This window comes from Vidua chalybeata, chromosome 9 (assembly GCF_026979565.1).
Source record: "Vidua chalybeata isolate OUT-0048 chromosome 9, bVidCha1 merged haplotype, whole genome shotgun sequence".
Lineage (NCBI taxonomy): Eukaryota > Metazoa > Chordata > Aves > Passeriformes > Viduidae > Vidua > Vidua chalybeata.
This window is the reverse complement of record NC_071538.1, coordinates 21,357,477-21,376,255: the sequence shown is the minus strand read 5'-3', so window position 1 is coordinate 21,376,255 and position 18,779 is coordinate 21,357,477. Positions and strand designations below refer to the sequence as shown.

Genomic DNA, 18,779 nt, shown 5'->3' with positions numbered 1-18,779 from the left:
CAAATTTGATAATCAATTCGCAGTGCCCTTACCTAGTGTATAATTTAAGTCAGTTTCTTTCATGTTAATGTTTCTTCTGTGTACCCATATTTGTTTTCTTCCGAGTATGCTTGCTGAAGTAGAAGAGTATCATCTCTGATTTTGGAACTACAAAACTTGATTAAAAAGCGTGGGTTTATGTGCATATGGAGCAGGATTTTAGTAGCCTTTTATGGCTCTGTATTTGTGTGCACTCTGTGTTTTAGGTAGTAAAATGTTCAAGACTTCTGACTGTTGCTGTAACACTGAAGTTACTTTCCCTAAGACACTTGAAGTGTGTCAGTATCTTCTCTTTGGGGGGACAGGGAGAAGCATTTTAGCATATTCACTTGCTGAATAAACTGTGCATTACTAGTGTTGATGTGAATGTCTTCATAATGTTTTAAGTAAGTGGTATCCCAAGTACTTGTCTGGAGTCTTGGGAATGCGAGGTGTATGAAATACGACTTACTAGAATTAAGTATTTTGCAGCTCCTTACCAGGTTTCTTAATGTCAGTATGGCAGTTTGTTTTACGTGTCTTCCACCACAGCTCTAGAACTACCTGTGTCTCATACTGGAAGGTAAAGATGAAAGACTGAAAAGAAATCACAACTTAAATGCAACATTCTAGAACTAGTTTATTACGTCAGTTTAATGCATTTCAGTGTAAAAAAGATATGTATTTTAGAATGGTTGTAAGAAGTGATTAATGAGCTGTTACTCTCTCATGTGAAATACTGCTTTTTATAGAACTTGAACAATTTCTTTAGGGGGAAAAATATGAAGAAATTATGATTGGGAAGATGGGAATAGTCTAGTAATGCTTTCTAACACTTTTAGATATCAATATTTCAAGTGAAATACAGTGAGAAGCGTTTATAGACTTTTGGATATCCAGCTGTTTTATCCAGCTGTATTGTCTGATTACAATAGTACACACACTTGTGGAATGTATTTTTTAGAGGCATCCATGTTAATGACCTGTATGCAATTAAAAGTTACTAGAAGACTAAGATACTATATTTATTTATTCGTTAATTGGTGGGAATATGACTTTTAAAGCTAATGCCTTTATGCTGGGGACCTTACTGAGTACCAGTGATGGGGAGGCCTGACAGGTTGCCTGGGTATGGGAACTGATCCTGTGCAAAACCTTAGATAACTGTGGATTGCAAATGTGGCTGGGGTGGAGCTGTGAGTGCAAACAACTGGATAAGTACTGCAGGAGTGGAGAGTAAGTTAAATTATGAGCACAATTCCTTCTTTCCATGCTTGCAGCATTGTTTTCCTCCACTTAAACGTGAACATGGCTATAGAAGTTGTCTGTGTGTAACTGAGACTGCAAATCCATATTGTTATAGACAGATTTGTGCCTAATAATAATATTTGTGCTGGCTTATTCTGAAGTGTAAGGAATAGGACTGTGGCTTTAAGAACCACCAGAATTAGACAACGGGGTGAAAGTGGTAAAATGGTTGAAAAGTGAGGAGCGTTTGCTGGATCCTGCTGCATCCGTAAGACGTGTAATCGAACGGGCTTTTCACTGTTTCCAGGCGTGGGGGTGGGAGCAGCAAATGCAAGCACCTGCATGCGTTTAGGGCGCCACCTGGTGGGAATGCATGGATTTATTTGGAATGTTGGCATTTTTGTACACTGGTTACATTTTTGCCACTTGCTAGTGCCGTAGCTTTGTTCTTGGCAATACTCTTCTTCAGTATTGTCTTGTGAGTGTCTGCTTTAATGTTTTCTTCTCTAATTATTTCAGCTTTGTTTATTGTTAGCAAAAATGATTGCACTGTAAACTTGTAAATCACTGCATAGTTTCTGTGCTTATTTAAATATACAGCATCTATTGTATATATTTTATCGTCTGCATCTTTCTCAGTCTTGAATTGTCTGTTTCAGTATGATAAAAAACTGTGATGTTTGGATATGAATCTCTGAATAGAAATGTAGGGCAAGAACTGCCTAAGGGTACTTGCAACAGCCTCTTCTGAACAACACTGTGGGATTAAAAAAACCCCACTGTTTTGTTGGTAGCAAAAAATTATCAAACAGTAGTATTTCTAAGAAGGTTAACATATCCTTTGTAAAAAGGTTCTGCATTTGTATTTGAGTATTATCAAGGGTTTATGGTATCTGTTCTATGAGATTGGATAGCATAGGTTGGATGGCTTAAGGGTAAGTATTGAAAGTACTTACTGGATTTGTCTGAAGAAGTTCTCCCCTGCAGCACTTCTGAATAGAGAGATGGGTAGAGGAGTATTCTTTTGACTGAAGCCCAACACCAGAAGCCCAAATTACATACAAGTTTATTTTTTTCCTGTGCTAAACTATTTATAGGGAGTTTTTAGTTGAACCAGAAAGACTTCATTATGAAGTGTGGAGTCTTTTTAAAGAGGCAATCATTATACTAACAAATGATACTAATCTCTCTTTGGCTTGTCTGGTCTTTAAATGTGGAAGCTTGCCAAAGGCAAGTCATGGTGTGTTACCAAGTGGTTAAGAGGAAGGTGGCTTCTTCCTCATACTGCTAGTAAATTGAGAACTGCATAGAGGAAGTTTTGCCTGACTTGAAGGAAATACAGAGTTTTCTTTTGAGGCATGCTAAGAGCAATGGTATTTGAGCAGTTAGGGGAAAGGGTAATCAGCCTGTTGTAACTTACTCCTGATAATTATGTGCTGAAGGTTTTATTCTCTGTTCTTTTCCCCCTTGTGTTTCTAAATGAAAGGGGTAGCTTCTTGCTGGATGTAAACATCTCCAGAATGCAAAACTTGTCTTTCCCTGTGACACTGTAATTGTCAATGATTACCCAGTTCAACAGTCTGAATGCTTTAAAATTGAATCTGATAAACTGGAGGCTAATCAAGCTAAAATTAGTTCACATCTTATTTTTAAATAGGCTCTTCAGTTATACTATGTGAAGATAGAATTTTAATTGACTAAGCATTCAGATGGAAGCATATGCATTTTGCAAGGTAATTTATAGTGATGTATTTGGTTATTGTTACAGCAACTTCATAATGCATAGTTTCTTTTCAGGAACTCATGCTAAAATGACTGATAATAATTAAGAACTTAGTAATTGATATTGGAAATACATATTTGTAAATGAGTGTTGCAACTTTATGGAAGACTTCACTTTATTTTACAGTATACTTTCCTAATACTGTGTTCTGATTTGCAACAAAAAAGTAGAAAATAAGAATACTGTATTTAGGGAAGTACTACAGTTAGTGCTTAAATGTGTAAAATTTAAGCTGGGAGCTGCTGAATCATCTGTTAATTGCTCTTCAGTATAGTATACTGGAGAAACATTGTGTAATTATATCTGTCATCAGCCAAAATAATATTTGGTATGGTTATGTTTAAGAAAAGTTGGGTGGAAATAAATCCAGTTGTATGAAGTCCAGCAAGGACTTGTTTCTTTCAGAATTAAGTGGCTGTAGAACTACAGTTTTAGTCCTTTATATTACTTATATCTCTTCAACATAGGAAAGAAAGTGTTACTGTGGTTAAAATGTTTGGTGCCTGAAAGTCTGTATTTGTGTTGTGGATTTTGTCAGAAATTCTAGGGCTTAAGCTAAATATATAAAAGTAGATCTTTTTCCTGCAGTCAATTTAAAAGTAGTTTTCAAACACTGTTTTAACTATAAACTTGTGTTACTTTTATATTCTAAATTATTGAAATTGTGCTTTGTTTTACTAGGTAGGAAAATGCACAACTTCTAGTTTGTGAATCTTGATTTCTTCAGTCTGTTTTGATCTTGACTGGGTTTTTTTGTGTATCAAGACTTGATTTAGAGTCTGTTGTGGCTAAGTAAATAAGTACTCTTAACATATTCCTTAGGCAGGCAAAATCTAAAGACAGATTTATAGAAGGCATGGCTCGTGCTTGAAACTGGATTAATAACTTTTCTTACATTCTCCATTACTAATTATTTGATAAACGTCAATTAGATTTTTATACAATACACTTACATTATAGCAAAATCAGCGGGTATTCAGTTCTTCAAATCTGCTGTTTTCCTGGAGAATGCATTTGCTCTCATTCCATATGTATCACAGACAGGAATCTGGAATATGAAATGTAGAGTCCATCTAAGTTGCTGTGTGTATTGTGGGATGGACTTGTACAAACAGCCAGGGAATAAAACAGAGTGGTCACTTCTTCTCTGCCTCTGCACGGTGTTACATATGGTGCTTGTGTTGCTACATGATGTGAAGTAACTGTAGAAAAGAACTTGCATTGTTCACCATCCTCTTCCTTACACTCAAATCAGGTCTGCCTCCACTGCTTGCTGAGGCAAGAACGCTGTGTGGGTTGAAAATAATAGGAATTGGATTAGTATTGTATAAGGGAAGAATTAGTATTCCTGTACAAGGATCATACTGTGTCTGTGTTCCATGTGTGTTCCCGTGCACACAGTATGCAATGACACTAAAAACTGCCTGCCTGAGCTGCCTTTGCCTTTTAATGCTTTGTACATATCCCCTCCATTACAGCTTCCTGTAGGCACACACATACAAGAAATATAGTAACACTAAGAGTCGAGTGTACATTTTGAATTTGGATTGTACTGTAAGTCTTGACAAAAGGTTTAATTGGCATGCAGAAATATAAAAGCAAGCAAAAAAAATTCCTTGGCCATTTAAAGTTACATAGTTACATTTAAACATAGTTACATTTAAATCCTTGTTTTGTCCTGTTTGCCTTTGATTTATACATAAAAAGTCAGGGAGTGTCACACCCTAACAGAAGCATGTGAAACTGAAGACTTCCATTATTTTTTTACTGTTTTTTAGATGCAGAAAACTAAATTGTTTGATGCAAACATAATGTAAGACACAGCTGTATCTTTCGTATAATGAATAAGCTTTTAAAAGTTGAATTGTTAATTAAAACTGAATCTATGAATCCAAGCATAGTACTTATATTTCACAATGTAGTTAATGACACCAAAAATATATTATTTTCCTCTAAATGTAATTTTCAGGGTAGCCATGTAAATACAGTAACTAAACAACTACGCTTTGAGGATTTCAACACCCACTTTTTTCTTCAATCAGAAATTTAAAGGCTGATTTAGGTTGGTATTGCCTATCATGCAAGTCTGACAATCCTTCAAACTGACAAGTCATTTTAAAGTGACCCAGGAAAGAAATAAAATGTATTTTTAAACTATTGATTGGGGGAAAAAGTTAAGAGAGTCTTTTGAATAAGTGCTTCAGTTGGATGTATCTGAATCTCAGAAGGAATATATGGAGGGTGAGCAAATGAGACCCAAGAGCTGGAGTGAAGAAAAGAGCAAACCAAAGTCATTGTGCATTGAAGCATATGTAGTTCTATATTAAAGCCAAGATTATGGAAGGATTCTGTTGAATTGGAGTTCAAGTGAACAAGGACTGGGTGATGCTTGTACTAACCTTGTAATTAGTCTTTCCCAAACATCTTTTTCTGCAGATCACAAAATAATCACAGATCGTTTCAGAATCTTTCAATTTGGTTGACAGTGAGAGAAAAGTGTGAGTTGCTGCTTGTCAGTACTTGTAGGGGTCTCAGTTTTGTCAGACACATTTGGCTGTGTGGAGGTGCAGTTGTTTGAGAGGCAGAGCAGTAGGGATACATTTGTTAGCAGTCTGGATTGACATTAATAGACTTGTATATGGTAAGCACTTATGCTGGTACCTCTGATATGAAACATTTGAATGTAGTTATCCCACCAAATCTGGTATATAAAACCCCTTTCAAACAATCTGTACTTCATACTAAACATATTTCTGCAAACTTTGTAGCATAAATGCAGTTCACGATACAGTGAAGACTTTGTGCTACAGCTGGAAAAAGAGCTGGTCCAAGCCAGGCTGAGTGAAGCAGAATCCCATTGTGCCCTGAAGGAGATGCAAGATAAAGTTCTAGAGATGGAAAAGGTAAATCAAACCAGGACCCTCTATATAGAACAGTACTAGAAACACACTACAGGTCCCTGTCAATCCTAGCAGAACTGTGCTCTAGAACCTTCTCTTCTATGCTTCTGTGATTGCAAGATGCTTTTCAAACCTGAAAGTTAGACAATAAAACTAAGGTCTGTTTGCACTGGGAAAGATCTGTGAATAACTGATCACTTTTCTTCTATTTCTGAAGCCCGCTGTAGTGGAAAACTTGGATTCTGGTGAAGTCCTGACAGGAAGTATCAGTTGTTTCAAATTTATATCCTGCAACAAGAGCACTGGGCTTAGAGTGAGCATTGAGATGATGTGAAACTAAATAGTTTGGAAGGGGAAGAAGAAAAGGGTTCAATATTACCATTCCCATCCCATTATGGGCAGGGACAGAATCTCTTATCCCTTCACTGCTAGTATCAGAATTTCTACTGCTTTTTGGGTGCCATGCTAGCTTGTAACTTATTGATGCCAGAGTTCAAGCTGTACTCAAACCTACTGTCAAACATTTACCTTTATTTGAAGCAAAATTTAACTGCAAGATAAAATAGCAAAAAAAAAAACAAAAACAAAAACCACACAAACAAACAACCAAGAAACAATAACTGACCTGACCTGATATAAAGCATGCTTTTCAGATCCTGTTGTAGTGACTTTGGAATTAGTTTCCTTAGGAAATTTTAATGAGCTGTATACCCAGGCTTTGGCTAGAACTTAGGAGCTAATTAGATTAATCCCACTGGAGTCAAGATTTATTTTTCAGTTATCTGATGGGCTTAGTATTAGTAGTGTGGTAGTTTTTACTGTATTGGTAAGAATTCAGGATATAAAGTATTTTTCAAAATTCAGGAGACTACTTAATCTTCATCAGCATGGAGACAGCATACAATGAAAACTTATCTGTGAAGAAAAACTGGAATAGTGGGATTAGTTCCAGTGCACCAGACAAACTCAGACATACAGTAATATTTCAGTCTGTTACGATCAACTTATGCTTGTGAGAAAGTGGCTGAAGTGAACTCTCTCAAATTCCTCCAGTACAGCTCTTTACTGCTGTAAGATGAGTCATGTAATCTGGGGAGCTTCTGCTGAATAACCCAAGACTTGCATGGCCACAGTGACAGTGCCATAAACATTCAGAAACATACCCTCTCATTTCCTTTACTTGCCAGTACTCATATCCCAAAATTCCCATGGAATGCTAATCAATGGCTGTTGTGCTGTGTTCTGTTGATGTTAATCAGGTGCTTTACTCAACTCTCAAGAAAACCTGACAACTGTCACAGTATTATACACCTGTGAGAACACTTGATTTTGTTGAAAACAACTATGGGGAAATAAAGTAGAAAGTGATGAAGAACAGTTCAGATTTGAATATTTGGTGACCAGTGATTTGTTGTAGGGATATTGTAGACATTTTCTTCCCCTCTTGTTTTTCTCCCAGATTTCCATTATTAGGTTTTCATCTCTGTTTTGCTTTTCCTGGTGTTTTCATGTTTTCTGTTTAGCCTTCTCTCACCTTTCTGCTTTTTCCTCCTGTGTCTTGCACTTTCATCTCTAAGACCTCTTGACTGGTTGTTGTTTATAAATATTAACAGATGGTTCCTTTGTCAGCATATCTGTTCTCCTTTTCAAAGGCTGAAAACCTACTTCCTAAAAAATGAACTTTCATTTATTATTTTTCCTGTAAACCTGTAAAGTTATAGCTTTAAAGTGTAATTTCAGTTCCTTGTTGCTTTACTTTTTATCAACTAGATTAAAACCTTTCAGATTACTCTCCATATTTTGATGGTGTGTTCAAATACTGTAAATGTAATCTTTTGTTAGGGATACCATTCAGGGAAATCTTGAAGTCGGAATACCTAGAACTACTACCTTATTTTTTTTTTTTTTGTAGCTGGCAGTTGGAAATTATTTATACACACTCACAATATCCAGAAGCTTAGATTTTTTGATGATTTTTGTTTTGCAGAGGATGTGCACTTAAAGTTTTCGTAGTTATTGTTACATGTCTATGTTCTTGGACTGGGTTCACTAAGCACAATTTTATTCAAATACATATTTAAGAGGATGGTCCTTGTTGCAGAGAAACAGCTCCCTCCCTGATGAGGAAAATGTTGCCAGACTACAAGAAGAACTGATTGCAGTAAAATTAAGAGAAGCAGAATCTTTGATGGGTCTCAAAGAACTAAGGCAGCAAGTCAAAGATTTGGAAGAACACTGGCAGGTATGGGTAGCAAAACTCTTTTATGAATTTTTGTTTTCAATGATAAAGCATAACACTATAAAATTTTGAGATACTGAGATCAAGTAGAAACTAATGATTACAGATCAAATTGCTGAGGTGAGAAAATCCTTAAATTCAGCTGTCACAAGACACGTAACCTCAAAAGTATGTTAGAAATTGGTGCCTAGTTGTTATAGATGGCAGAGGGCCTGTGTTACCAGCTAACTGTAACAGTAGGAGGGAAATACCTGGTCAGTATTCCTACTTTGCTGCATGTTAAAAAGGGTTAGAAGTAGACAAAAGTATCAGGATATACTTGCAATTCACTGACTTAATGTAGTTGGGAATGAATGTGTTCAGTTTTTTAATTCTATTCTTAAAACCAGTAAGTTTCCATGGGTTTCTAGCTTTTAGGATCAACAGGGGAACTCTAGCTCTTTGTCCTCATATAACTGAGACCTTAGATGAAGTAGGGAAACACCAGGAATGATCAGGCATTACCAGCAAAACCATGTGTTTTTCTAGCGTCATCTAGCTCGTACCACTGGCCGATGGAAAGATCCTCCCAGGAAAAACGCAGTGAACGAGCTACAGGATGAGCTGATGACAGTGCGGTTGAGAGAAGCAGAAACTCAGGCTGAGCTCAAAGAGACCAAACAAAGAATGATGGAGGTGGAGACACAGGTATGTTATTGTACACTAGGATGTGTGAATTGAGCTGGATGCTGGCAGTTTGGTGTTAAATGGTAGATACCTGACAATGATCTTCACTACCTACAGGCAGGACTTCAGTTCCAAAATGTGGTATGTTCTTGCTCCTGTTAGATGGGTATGGGAGAATCTAGTGCATACAGTCCAATTTTAATGTCTCCTCTTTAATATTTTCCAGGACTATGCTTCTTGAATTTCTAATTGGGGTTAGTTGATAGACACTGAATGTGTGTGCATCTTAAGTCAATACATTTTAACGGGTATAATAACAAGAAAAGTATGTTTAAGGTGTTTTAAATTTCAGAAATCGAATTGGCAATTCTGATAATAGTAATGTTTAGATGGCAGTGTGTGCTTTCTTGTGGTGACATTGGTGATTGATTTTCTGCTGAGGTCATGAATCTGGTTACTAAGCTGTGGACTCAGCAAAGCAGCTGTGTATTGGTCAGAGCTTTTTAGCACGAGGTTTGGCTTTAATGGGCCAGAATAGAAAAGCATGGGTTGCACCTGCTGAGCTTTGTGCAGAAAAGACAATCATACCTTGACTGCCAAGATTCTTTTTGTATAACTAGGGAATAAGTTGCAAAGTCCTGAAATGAAAATGCACTAAAGTGGTGAGTTCATATTGTATTATTAAACTTTCACTCAAGTTAATAAACATAATGTGCTGATGATTGAGAAGGATTTGTAAGAGGCTTCTAAGAAATCTTCCCATGAAATACCTGCTAAATGTTACTTTTAGAAAGAGATCTATGCATCCAGAAAACTAAACAAACAGCAGCTTGAAACCGATCAGCAATTCCATAAACCAGGACCATGTAAGGACGTGCTATTGAAGGCAGATTAACCAACTGCAAGGCATATGAAGGCTTCTTTCTGACAGAGGCACCACTCCGTCTATACCAACTGAACAAATTTCCTCTTGCCTTACCTTTTAAAATTTTCACTGATGTGTCAATATTGTTTTGGTCAGTAGGGGGCGGAGAGATCCTGCTGTTTGGCTCACATCTATTCAGGTACTTCTCACTTCAGTGTTACACATGGAGCCTTTGTATGTGCTTAGGCTGTTCAGCTGTCATCTGAGAAAAATGCCATTCTCCTGGTATGGTGTGCACAGCTTCAGGTACAAATGCTGTGACTTGTACTTGTGCACTGATCTCAACCAAGGTGCCATGTTGCTTTCAAGAATTTAATGGACAGGGAAATGTGCACAGTATTTCTGACATACCTGATCTTTCCTGGATGCATAATGTAGTTGGGATACAAGTTCACAAAATCTGCCTTACCTAGGCAACAAATTGGGAAAAACAGATCTACTGGAGTGTGGTGGAGCTTTGCAATAATGTTCTTACAATGAGTCATCTGTTTAAGAACAATTTGAATATCCTGGTGATAAACAAAATGTCATGCAGTCTCTTCTGGTTACACATGGAAAACTCTGAATGCTTTTTCATCAAAAGTTTTTTATGGTAAATCATCTCTAAGTCTGTTTTGTCAGACTTCAGGGAGTTAGATTCATATCCTTTCCTTAATATGTATTTTGTTTCCTTTTTTGGGTCATAAATTTCAGAATCAGATCAATAGTAATCACTTACGAAGGGCAGAGCAAGAGATTACCAGCCTACAGGAGAAGGTGCAGTATCTTTCTGCACAGAACAAAGGACTTCTGGCTCAGTTGAACGAAGCAAAACGTAGACAAGCAGAGATTGAATGCAAGGTAAACGACATCCCGAAAAGAATGTTTGTGTGCTAATATATGTACATTTTAGTCTTGTCTGCCATTATTAGATAAAATTGTGTCTTAACTGAGAAGCATAAATCGTAAAACCAAAATTCTTTTTACTGATTTTGACAATATCATTGTGAATTTACCATCTCACAAAAAACACTTGAGGTTTTGACAGAGCTGCTTCTTTGTGGTCATATGAAGATAAACATTTACTTTAGAGCATGGACACTCCTCAACAACAGACTCCTTCATGTTTTCTTTTTTCTTACTGTCTTGCCAGTTCCATTTGTTTCTAATGGGATTTGAATGTACAGTGCAGCAAAGAAGTAACTTCTGCTGACTCATCAAACTCCATCACAAGCTTTTAGGAAAAAAGACACTGAATCTTAACTAGAAGTAATTACTTCTACTGACTTTCTTGTTTGCCATAACCTCTGGTTTCCTAAGTACTATTTTTTTAATGTTGAGATTAATTTTACTGATTTTTTTTAATAATCATAATCTTGGTGATGCCTTTTTCATATAACCCATAACTTTGTTTGATAAGTTTTTGATACTGAGGGTGCTCATTAATCCTTAAGAGATTGAGGATTGAGACTGTGTAGTCAATATTCTGGTTTTACATTGACTGTGTAAAGAGCAATAGGTCTTTAACCTGATTAATGAGTTAGTACACATAAGTATTCTCAATGGGATAATACATTTGTAGAAAAATGTTCTAGCATGGGCTAGAGAAAAGTGTGACAGTAATAGACAGAGCACCAGTCATACTCTTTAGAGATTCTGTGAAATTCTGAAAGTAGCTATGGTGAATAGCCAGTGAAGTATCTTCACTGACATACACTAAGATTAGATCCGGAAACTTGTTTTGCAGCTAATAGAAAAAAGATTACAATTTACTCTGTAAGATGTTTTACAAGTAGTATTTGATTATATATCAAAACCAGCAACAATTATTTCTGATTTCTCTTAACTGATGTTGGATTATTTTTTTCTTCTGTTTTTTCAAGTTGTTTGAGATCATGCTCTAGTTTTATTTCTTACTGTCTCAAAAAGTATCTATTTGGATTTTCAACTCCAAATATATGAATAATAAACTGGTATCTTATTTCAGGAGCTTGTATTTTTCTTTTAAAAGATATCTTGAAATGCTTAAGCAGAAATTAAATTTTTTTGTAGCCAGTTGCATCTCATACCACCTGCATGGCAACTGGTTTTGCCACAGGTGTGTATTGTTATGTTTTTCTTTTTTTATCTGGCTACTGCTTCTATAGCAAGGACTCAATTTCAGATTTTTTCTTGAAACTCACCACTTATCTTTCTAATCAGTTGTGCTAAAGAATTTACAATTTAAGATTTGTGCCCCCACCCAATCTTGTTTTTCCTACCATATCACCTTCCATGGTAGTTATTGAGAACATGCTCTGTTTCAGAGATAAAGCATCAGTGCCATCTAGAGCTGCACTATTGACTCATCTCTGATACCAAAGTCAAACCAAGCCAGTCTTTCCTTCAGCTTTCAGTTAAATACATGCAATCCTGTGGACTTGTCGGTTTGGCTTCATTTGAGCAATCATGCAACAGAATTTAGCAAGAATGGCTAAACTTTATCTAGCACATGATAGATTTCTCTGAAATGAGCTCCACTGATTAGAAATGCAGTTAATTGGGTCCTGTAGATTATATACTTCCATTACAGGAATATTTTAAAAATAACCAAAACCAAATAAATAGCATGTTTAGAAGTAGCTACTATGGATAAGCTTTGACATGTTTGATTTTTATCTCAACTGTACTGTCTAATGAAGAGTGTTTGAGTACTGTTTGTTTGAAGCACACATTAAAATAACTGAGTACTGGAACTGATTTGCAGTAAATACAGGTTAGTTACACCAGTCTACTATAAAAGTAGGTGTACCTGAGCCTAATCTGTCTCTTCCCCAGAGCTGTTTGCTCTTCAGCTGATAGTATTGCTCACTAATTATCGAACACTGCTTTCTCTCTGTGGTTGTACCAGGCTGCAGACAATATAATATTGTTTTGTGCTCTGAAGTCTTGAGGACTTGCCTCATGAAATAGGACATTTCTTTCTCTCTTTTTCAGATAAATTTCAAATTACCTATCATTTATAGACAGACTTGTGGGTTAAAAGTATTGTGCGAGGCTGATTGCAGGTTATGTGCATTAGTATTTTATTCTAAAACATTTTTGTTATATACTGTGACTAAGATAGCTAGACTAAATGAGGATGAGAATACATTAGCATTTGTATTTAATTTTTTTTTTAGGACAAAGGAAATTATGAGATAAGTAACTCTTGTGTAGCTTTGCTGTTTCTCTGTATATAAAGTCCAAAATTAAAGCATGAGCTGGTTTCTTTTATAATGTTGATTCTTTTTCTTAATTTACGGTATAATATTTCTGGAAAAAAGACAGTTGTTTTCTGGACCTTGAAACTGATAACAGCAAGTTTTCAAATCTGCACAATTTTTTTTTTTTTAAGATTAATATAGTTTAGAGTTTATAGTAGATTTTTACATATTCCTCCTATGGGTTAAAATTAAATTTGAGTTCTTTAGAATAGTGGTAGTTTGCAGAGCAGTGTATTAAGTTCTCTCAGGATTTTGGGTAAAAGCAGTGTACAGTCTTTAATCAGCTAAAACTGGTACTTGTTAGCTCCCATTTCTGACTTCTTCCAGAGTAAAGAAGAAGTGATGGCAGTACGGCTCCGTGAGGCAGACCGCATTGCAGCTGTGGCAGAACTCCAGCAGCATATTGCTGAGTTAGAAATCCAGGTAACAAGTGATGGCATTAAATGTGAAACTTGATACTGATTAGATTTTGTACTTTGTGTGGTTTTTTCTTCCTCTGCTGTGTTTAGCCTACTGTGAATACAAGACACTGCTTTGCCAAGTGGGATAATGCTGTATTGCTGAATTCCTCTACAAGCAAAACCTTAAATCTAACTTGGGCGCATACTTGTGAACTGTTAATAATTCCTTCTGTACAAATACCATTGTACTCTTTTTAACTCTAACTTCTGTTTTGTTTTTTTCTTTTCCTTGTAATTGCTACTTCTTACCAATTAATAGATGAGATTGAAAACATCCTCTGTCCAAAAAAAAGATGCATACAATTTTGATTCCAGCAACCATTTTTTTTCTGTGCTTACTCTTCTGTTATGATCAGTATTGAAAATTTTATTGTAAAACTTTTACTCCCTTCATGTAAATATTGAAACCAGAAATATTTACTGCTCCCATGTCACTGTAGGATCTCAAGATGCATCCTTTGGCCTCTCTGTTGTTCTTTACACTTTCAGTTTCTTTTGGAGCTTTCACCATCCCATGAACTTGCTGCTCCCTTGATGAGAAAACCAGAGATTGCTGTGCATTATATTTTCTTGGCTTTGAGAAATTATGGTGTCTTACTGTAGTCTGACCTATCTATAATCATATAATACTGTTGTCCTGTCTGAATTCTGATGCTAAGATTTTCTTGGTTATTTTTACTAAGTTATAATCTAGTTACTCTCTGGTTTACTTTTTTTTTAAACCTGGTGTTGCTATTGTGTTTCTTCCCTCTGAAATCTTTCCTTTATTATATTGTTTCAAAGCCACCTTTTCCCTGTGATTTCTCAACTAGTTAAATCTTTTTAATCTCTTCATATATGGAATGTACAAATAAATGTCATTGAACTTGCATAAATAATTTTTGCTATATTTCCTCTAGTGCAGCAGGCACTAAACTTATTGAAAGTTAAAGCAATCATTTCTTTAAATCATACAATGCTTAGATAATGCTATGATGAGTACATTAGAAATACCTAAGCATTGCGTATGAATCATTCATCATCTAGTAAGATAACAAGAGAGTAGCTGAGTTAAGGTCAGTCTTCTGCTCAAATGAACATTTTAAAAAAAGCGAGGGGAAGTTTAAAGGTTACTTCAAACAATGTGATTTTGTAGGTGAGAAGTGAGTACTCATTTTGCATTATTTTTACTTTAGCACAGACTTCAAATGCCATCCTGCTTCCATTACTTGATAGATTCACATCTCTCAAAATGTAATCAGTATCTTATGAAATGGTGAAACCCCTATTGATCAGTTGGGAATTTTCGATAGCTGTCACACAATTCAAATTGTGTGTTCATTTTTCAGTGTAAATACATCTGACTTGGTTTTCTGTTGCTTAACTAATCAAACCATACATGCTCCATCATTTTATTGCTCTCTCCTATTCCCTTTCCATATTTCTGCTTAACTTAGGGATTCCAGATTTGCACGTGGATTTTTATAATACCTTGTTGTGAGACAGAAAGAACTGCAGAAGGAGTTCTTTTTTTTTTTTACAGAAGGAATTCCTTTTACAGAAGGAATGTAATCTATTTTATGACTCTAGCTAATACACCCAAAGATCACACTGTTCCTGTTTTGTCATAATATTGCACTCTCTCAGGTTCAGTTGTTTATCCACATCTCCTTCCTTTTTACAAGTACTACTTTGCACAATGCAATTTTTGTTACATTTTTATTATTCTAGGTTTTTTGTTTCCTTCCAAAGGGCATTTCAAGTCCCAGTCTTAATGGTATTCTCAGATTATCACCTGCTAAGGATTTCTTGAGTTTGATCTTAGTAAAATTCTTGATTTTCTTCACAAAAGTGAGAGTGGCTGTGCTTTCCTTATATATACAGTGTGGAGTATGAAGTCATTTTGTGGCTGAGGTTCATGTTCATTTGATGAGTTTGCACTGTTAGGTTTTTGGTGAACAACTGATCTCAAACTTACACTAGCAGGAAAGATAATTTCTTCAATTGTGAAATACAGATTTTAAGTGTGAACTTTATAGTATTTAAAACAAATAATTTAGCAGAATTAAATTCTGCTAATGTTTATTTTTTTTTGACACTGTAGACATTACTTGGAATGCTTTTATTGAACTATGATAGATGTTTGGGTTTTTTAGAGAGTCTAAGCAGATACTTTTCACCAGTGTGTTTTGCCAGCAAATATGAAAGTTATGATCAAAATTTCATTTTTGGGTACTCATGCTCAAAAGCTTGGAGCTTTTTAAACACCTGCACCAGAAGAAATATAATAATGGAGTTGGAAATCCTGAATTCCCAAAGCTTGTCAACCATAAAACATGCAATTGATAATAGGACTTAAACATAAGCGAATTTTAAAGGAGATGAAAATCTAGATAACTTCCTCTGGAGAAAGAGCTGCCTCCCACTCTCTTCTGTTCAGCTTGTAATCAGGAGACAGATGTAATTGCTGTCACCTGATATGGGTATCAGAGGCCCTTTTAATCAAGACTTGCCTTAATGATTTGAAATGCAATATTTAATACCAGAAATACATTTAGCCAGTCTTGGAGCATAGGCACCAGGATTAAAGTACAGATACACAGAGCATCACAAATAGGTCTGCTTGTCATGCTGTTTCAAAGTTGATAAAAATGAAGGGAGGAAGTTAACCTACCACATAACCTTCCCTTTTTTTTGAGGGGGTGGTGCTTTTCTAAGAAGCTCAAGGGATTCATTGCTGGGTCCACATGGGCCATAGCAACGCTTAACCTAAATTGCAAGATTTTCTTTTAAAAGTTTATGTAGGTGTAGGTGCAAGACAGTGATGTTAAATTTGTAATGCAGAGTATCACTACTCCCACGTAAGAACTGATCTGACATCACAAACATACATGCTAGATTTAAATCACAGTTTCTGGGTCATTGTTAGTTTTGGTTAGTAATAATGACAGGGATGGAGAGTGAACTATCATTCAATAACAGATGTAATTCTGCAACAAGATGTCAGTTTATTATGTTGTTAAAAAGTTATTTCTTAATATATTCCAAATGTCACCTTGTCTTGTTTGAGCATTCTGTTCATAATGCTGAGCTTTTAAACTTTTGTGTAAGTATATTGAAATGCAATGAGTTGTCCAATACATGATGGATATTCTTTCTATAGACTTTCTGTGCAAAAATAGCATGGAATTGAAGTATAACTGAAGTTTAACTTATGTTGCACATACCTAAGCCCCAGAAGTGACAAAGAAAAACCCTGATGTTATAACCCTGTTATGTGGAAACAAAGGTTTACTTTGTCAGCATAAGACATCTATCATGTCTTTAGTTTTCTCTCACTTGTCAGTTCAGCTTATGTTTGGGAGGTAAACATAGAATCATGGCTTGGATTGGAAGGAACCTTGAAGATCTTTTTCCAACCTCCCTGCCATGGGCAGGACAGCTTTCCCTAGACCAGGTTGCTTCGCCATCTTCACAGCAGAGAACTTCTTCCTAATATCTTATCTCAATCTACCCACTTTCAGTTTAAAGCCATTCCCTGTTGTCCTGTGACTACATGTCCTTGTCAAAATTCCCTCTCCAGCTCTCTTGTAGCTTGCTGGGGTGAGGAGCACCAGACCAGTGGGAAGTGTAGGCAGATTGAGGAAGCAGAGTGGGGCAGCTGTAGCCTCTGCTTGGCAGCTTAGTTCCTTTCCCTCCATTTTTACGCAGGCTGGTGACATGTAGTATCCTCTTAGAATTATCCATGGCTGGGTTGAGTTGGGCGGTATAGAGCATACTTGTAATATGAAAAACTAGTTTTTACATCTGAGTAATCTTAAAGCAAAATATATCCATAAGAATTAATTCTTCTTTTTGTTGGGTTGATGTGGACAGACAGTAACATCACTTCTTCCTGCTGTGTTTCCTGGCAGATTCAGAGAATTTTGTCACATTTACCCTATCTCTAACCTGGTCAAAGCAGCTTTGAGAACAACTGTAAAGGAAATCCATGATTGTGCTAGTAATCTCCCCACAGCTTAAACTTTTAGCACTGCTTCTTTAGAATGAAGCCTTTCTATGACCTCTGTTTAATAACTTTTCCAAGTACTGACTGTTCAGTAAAGAAACTGTTTCCATCTTTTCAAATTACAGGAAACCCTTTTTTTACTCTTATCAATAGTGGTGTGTGATGTTAGTGATGTGTTTTTTGAAAGTCTAGAATGAGTCACTGTAAAGTCACTGAAAGGACACTAGTTACCACATCTACCCTTCTGAATACACTTCATTTACGTTTTTAATGCAGTGTCTTTTGCCACAAAGCAAGAATTTTAAAGCCTCTCCTGAAAAGAGGCTGAGGCAAGTTGTTACCAAGTAAATATTTCTAATAATATTTACCAAGTAAATATTCCTGATATTCTGATCAATATTTCTATTGATCAGAAAAGAGCAAATTAAGGGTGTTAGGGAAACATTCTATCTTCCAGTCATTTTTAGTAAAGATGTTATCTGAGGAACAGACAGTTGTGTAGTGTGCCTGGAGTTTGACTGCCTATGTAAACTTTTTTTTTCTGTTTTTTTTAAGTTCACAGTTATTAAAATGAAAACAACCCTAGATGTTTTCTTATTATATAAAACAGCTTATTTTCCTATTGATGTATATTTCCTTTCCTATCTGATGTGATAATTGAGTGTTTTAGAAAACTTGTACTCCTCTTGGGATGAAACATCTGCAACTGGAATTTGATTACACTGATCTTCTATATCTTAAACTTTGATCAAACAGCAAAAGCCAGCTTAAGGCCCTCCAGTGTTTTTCAGGTGCTTTCTCGTGATTTATTTATTTGTTGTATAAACCCTTTCTTATTATGAGTACTAAACTTGATTTTGGGAGGCCATTATACAGTAATGGTTTCGGGTATTTTAAACAGTCTGTCCCTGCACTCTTGTGTTGCCAGCTATACATCCTGGCCTGATACTAAATGAGTTTGAAAGATCTCCACATGTCCAGGAGTTCTCAGTAGCATCGGGTGGCTTTTGGAGACTAGCTGTTGCTTCTTTGCAAGATGCTTTTTTCTTAGAAAGACAGAAAAAAAGAGGATTTAAGTGTGATATGAAAACCATGTTTCTCAGCTGATAGATTTTGGTGGACAGATTTTTTTCTCATTTTAAGGAGCAAATTTTTGGCGTGTAGATTTTTCTTCTCAGGAGCTCTCAGTGTAACTCTTGGTATGCACACAAGTATAGTCACTCTACTATTTCACAGCAGAAGGAGAGAGGTGAGAGCTTCCAAAACTGTGAAAGGGCCTAAGTGAGTTCTGTCTTAGCAGCAGGTTTTTTTTTGATCTATAGAGCTC

At 36.0% G+C, this 18,779-nt stretch overlaps 1 protein-coding gene and 1 long non-coding RNA gene across 18 annotated transcripts in view; one reads left to right on the top strand and one right to left on the bottom strand.

Moving 5' to 3' along the window:
- The window catches only part of LOC128791952 (uncharacterized), a 60,625-nt gene that overhangs the window by 15,142 nt on the left and 26,704 nt on the right, over positions 1-18,779 (bottom strand). For 5 of the 13 annotated variants that reach the window (XR_008432235.1, XR_008432236.1, XR_008432247.1 and 2 more), the window contains 3 exons: positions 4,003-4,097; positions 2,223-2,258; positions 519-594 (listed from right to left, as the gene is read on the bottom strand). This is a non-coding gene — a long non-coding RNA (uncharacterized LOC128791952). Of the gene's footprint in view, positions 1-518; positions 616-1,192; positions 1,627-2,222; positions 2,259-4,002; positions 4,098-18,779 lie in introns of those variants that run through there. The other 8 variants (XR_008432246.1, XR_008432245.1, XR_008432244.1 and 5 more) reach the window with 6 other exon arrangements.
- The window catches only part of EVI5 (ecotropic viral integration site 5), a 72,292-nt gene that overhangs the window by 31,586 nt on the left and 21,927 nt on the right, over positions 1-18,779 (top strand). For all 5 annotated transcript variants that reach the window (XM_053949902.1, XM_053949904.1, XM_053949900.1 and 2 more), the window contains 5 exons: positions 5,818-5,952; positions 8,051-8,191; positions 8,717-8,875; positions 10,473-10,619; positions 13,331-13,426. In XM_053949902.1, the coding sequence (XP_053805877.1) occupies positions 5,818-5,952; positions 8,051-8,191; positions 8,717-8,875; positions 10,473-10,619; positions 13,331-13,426 (678 nt within the window). The remainder of the gene's footprint in view (positions 1-5,817; positions 5,953-8,050; positions 8,192-8,716; positions 8,876-10,472; positions 10,620-13,330; positions 13,427-18,779) is intronic.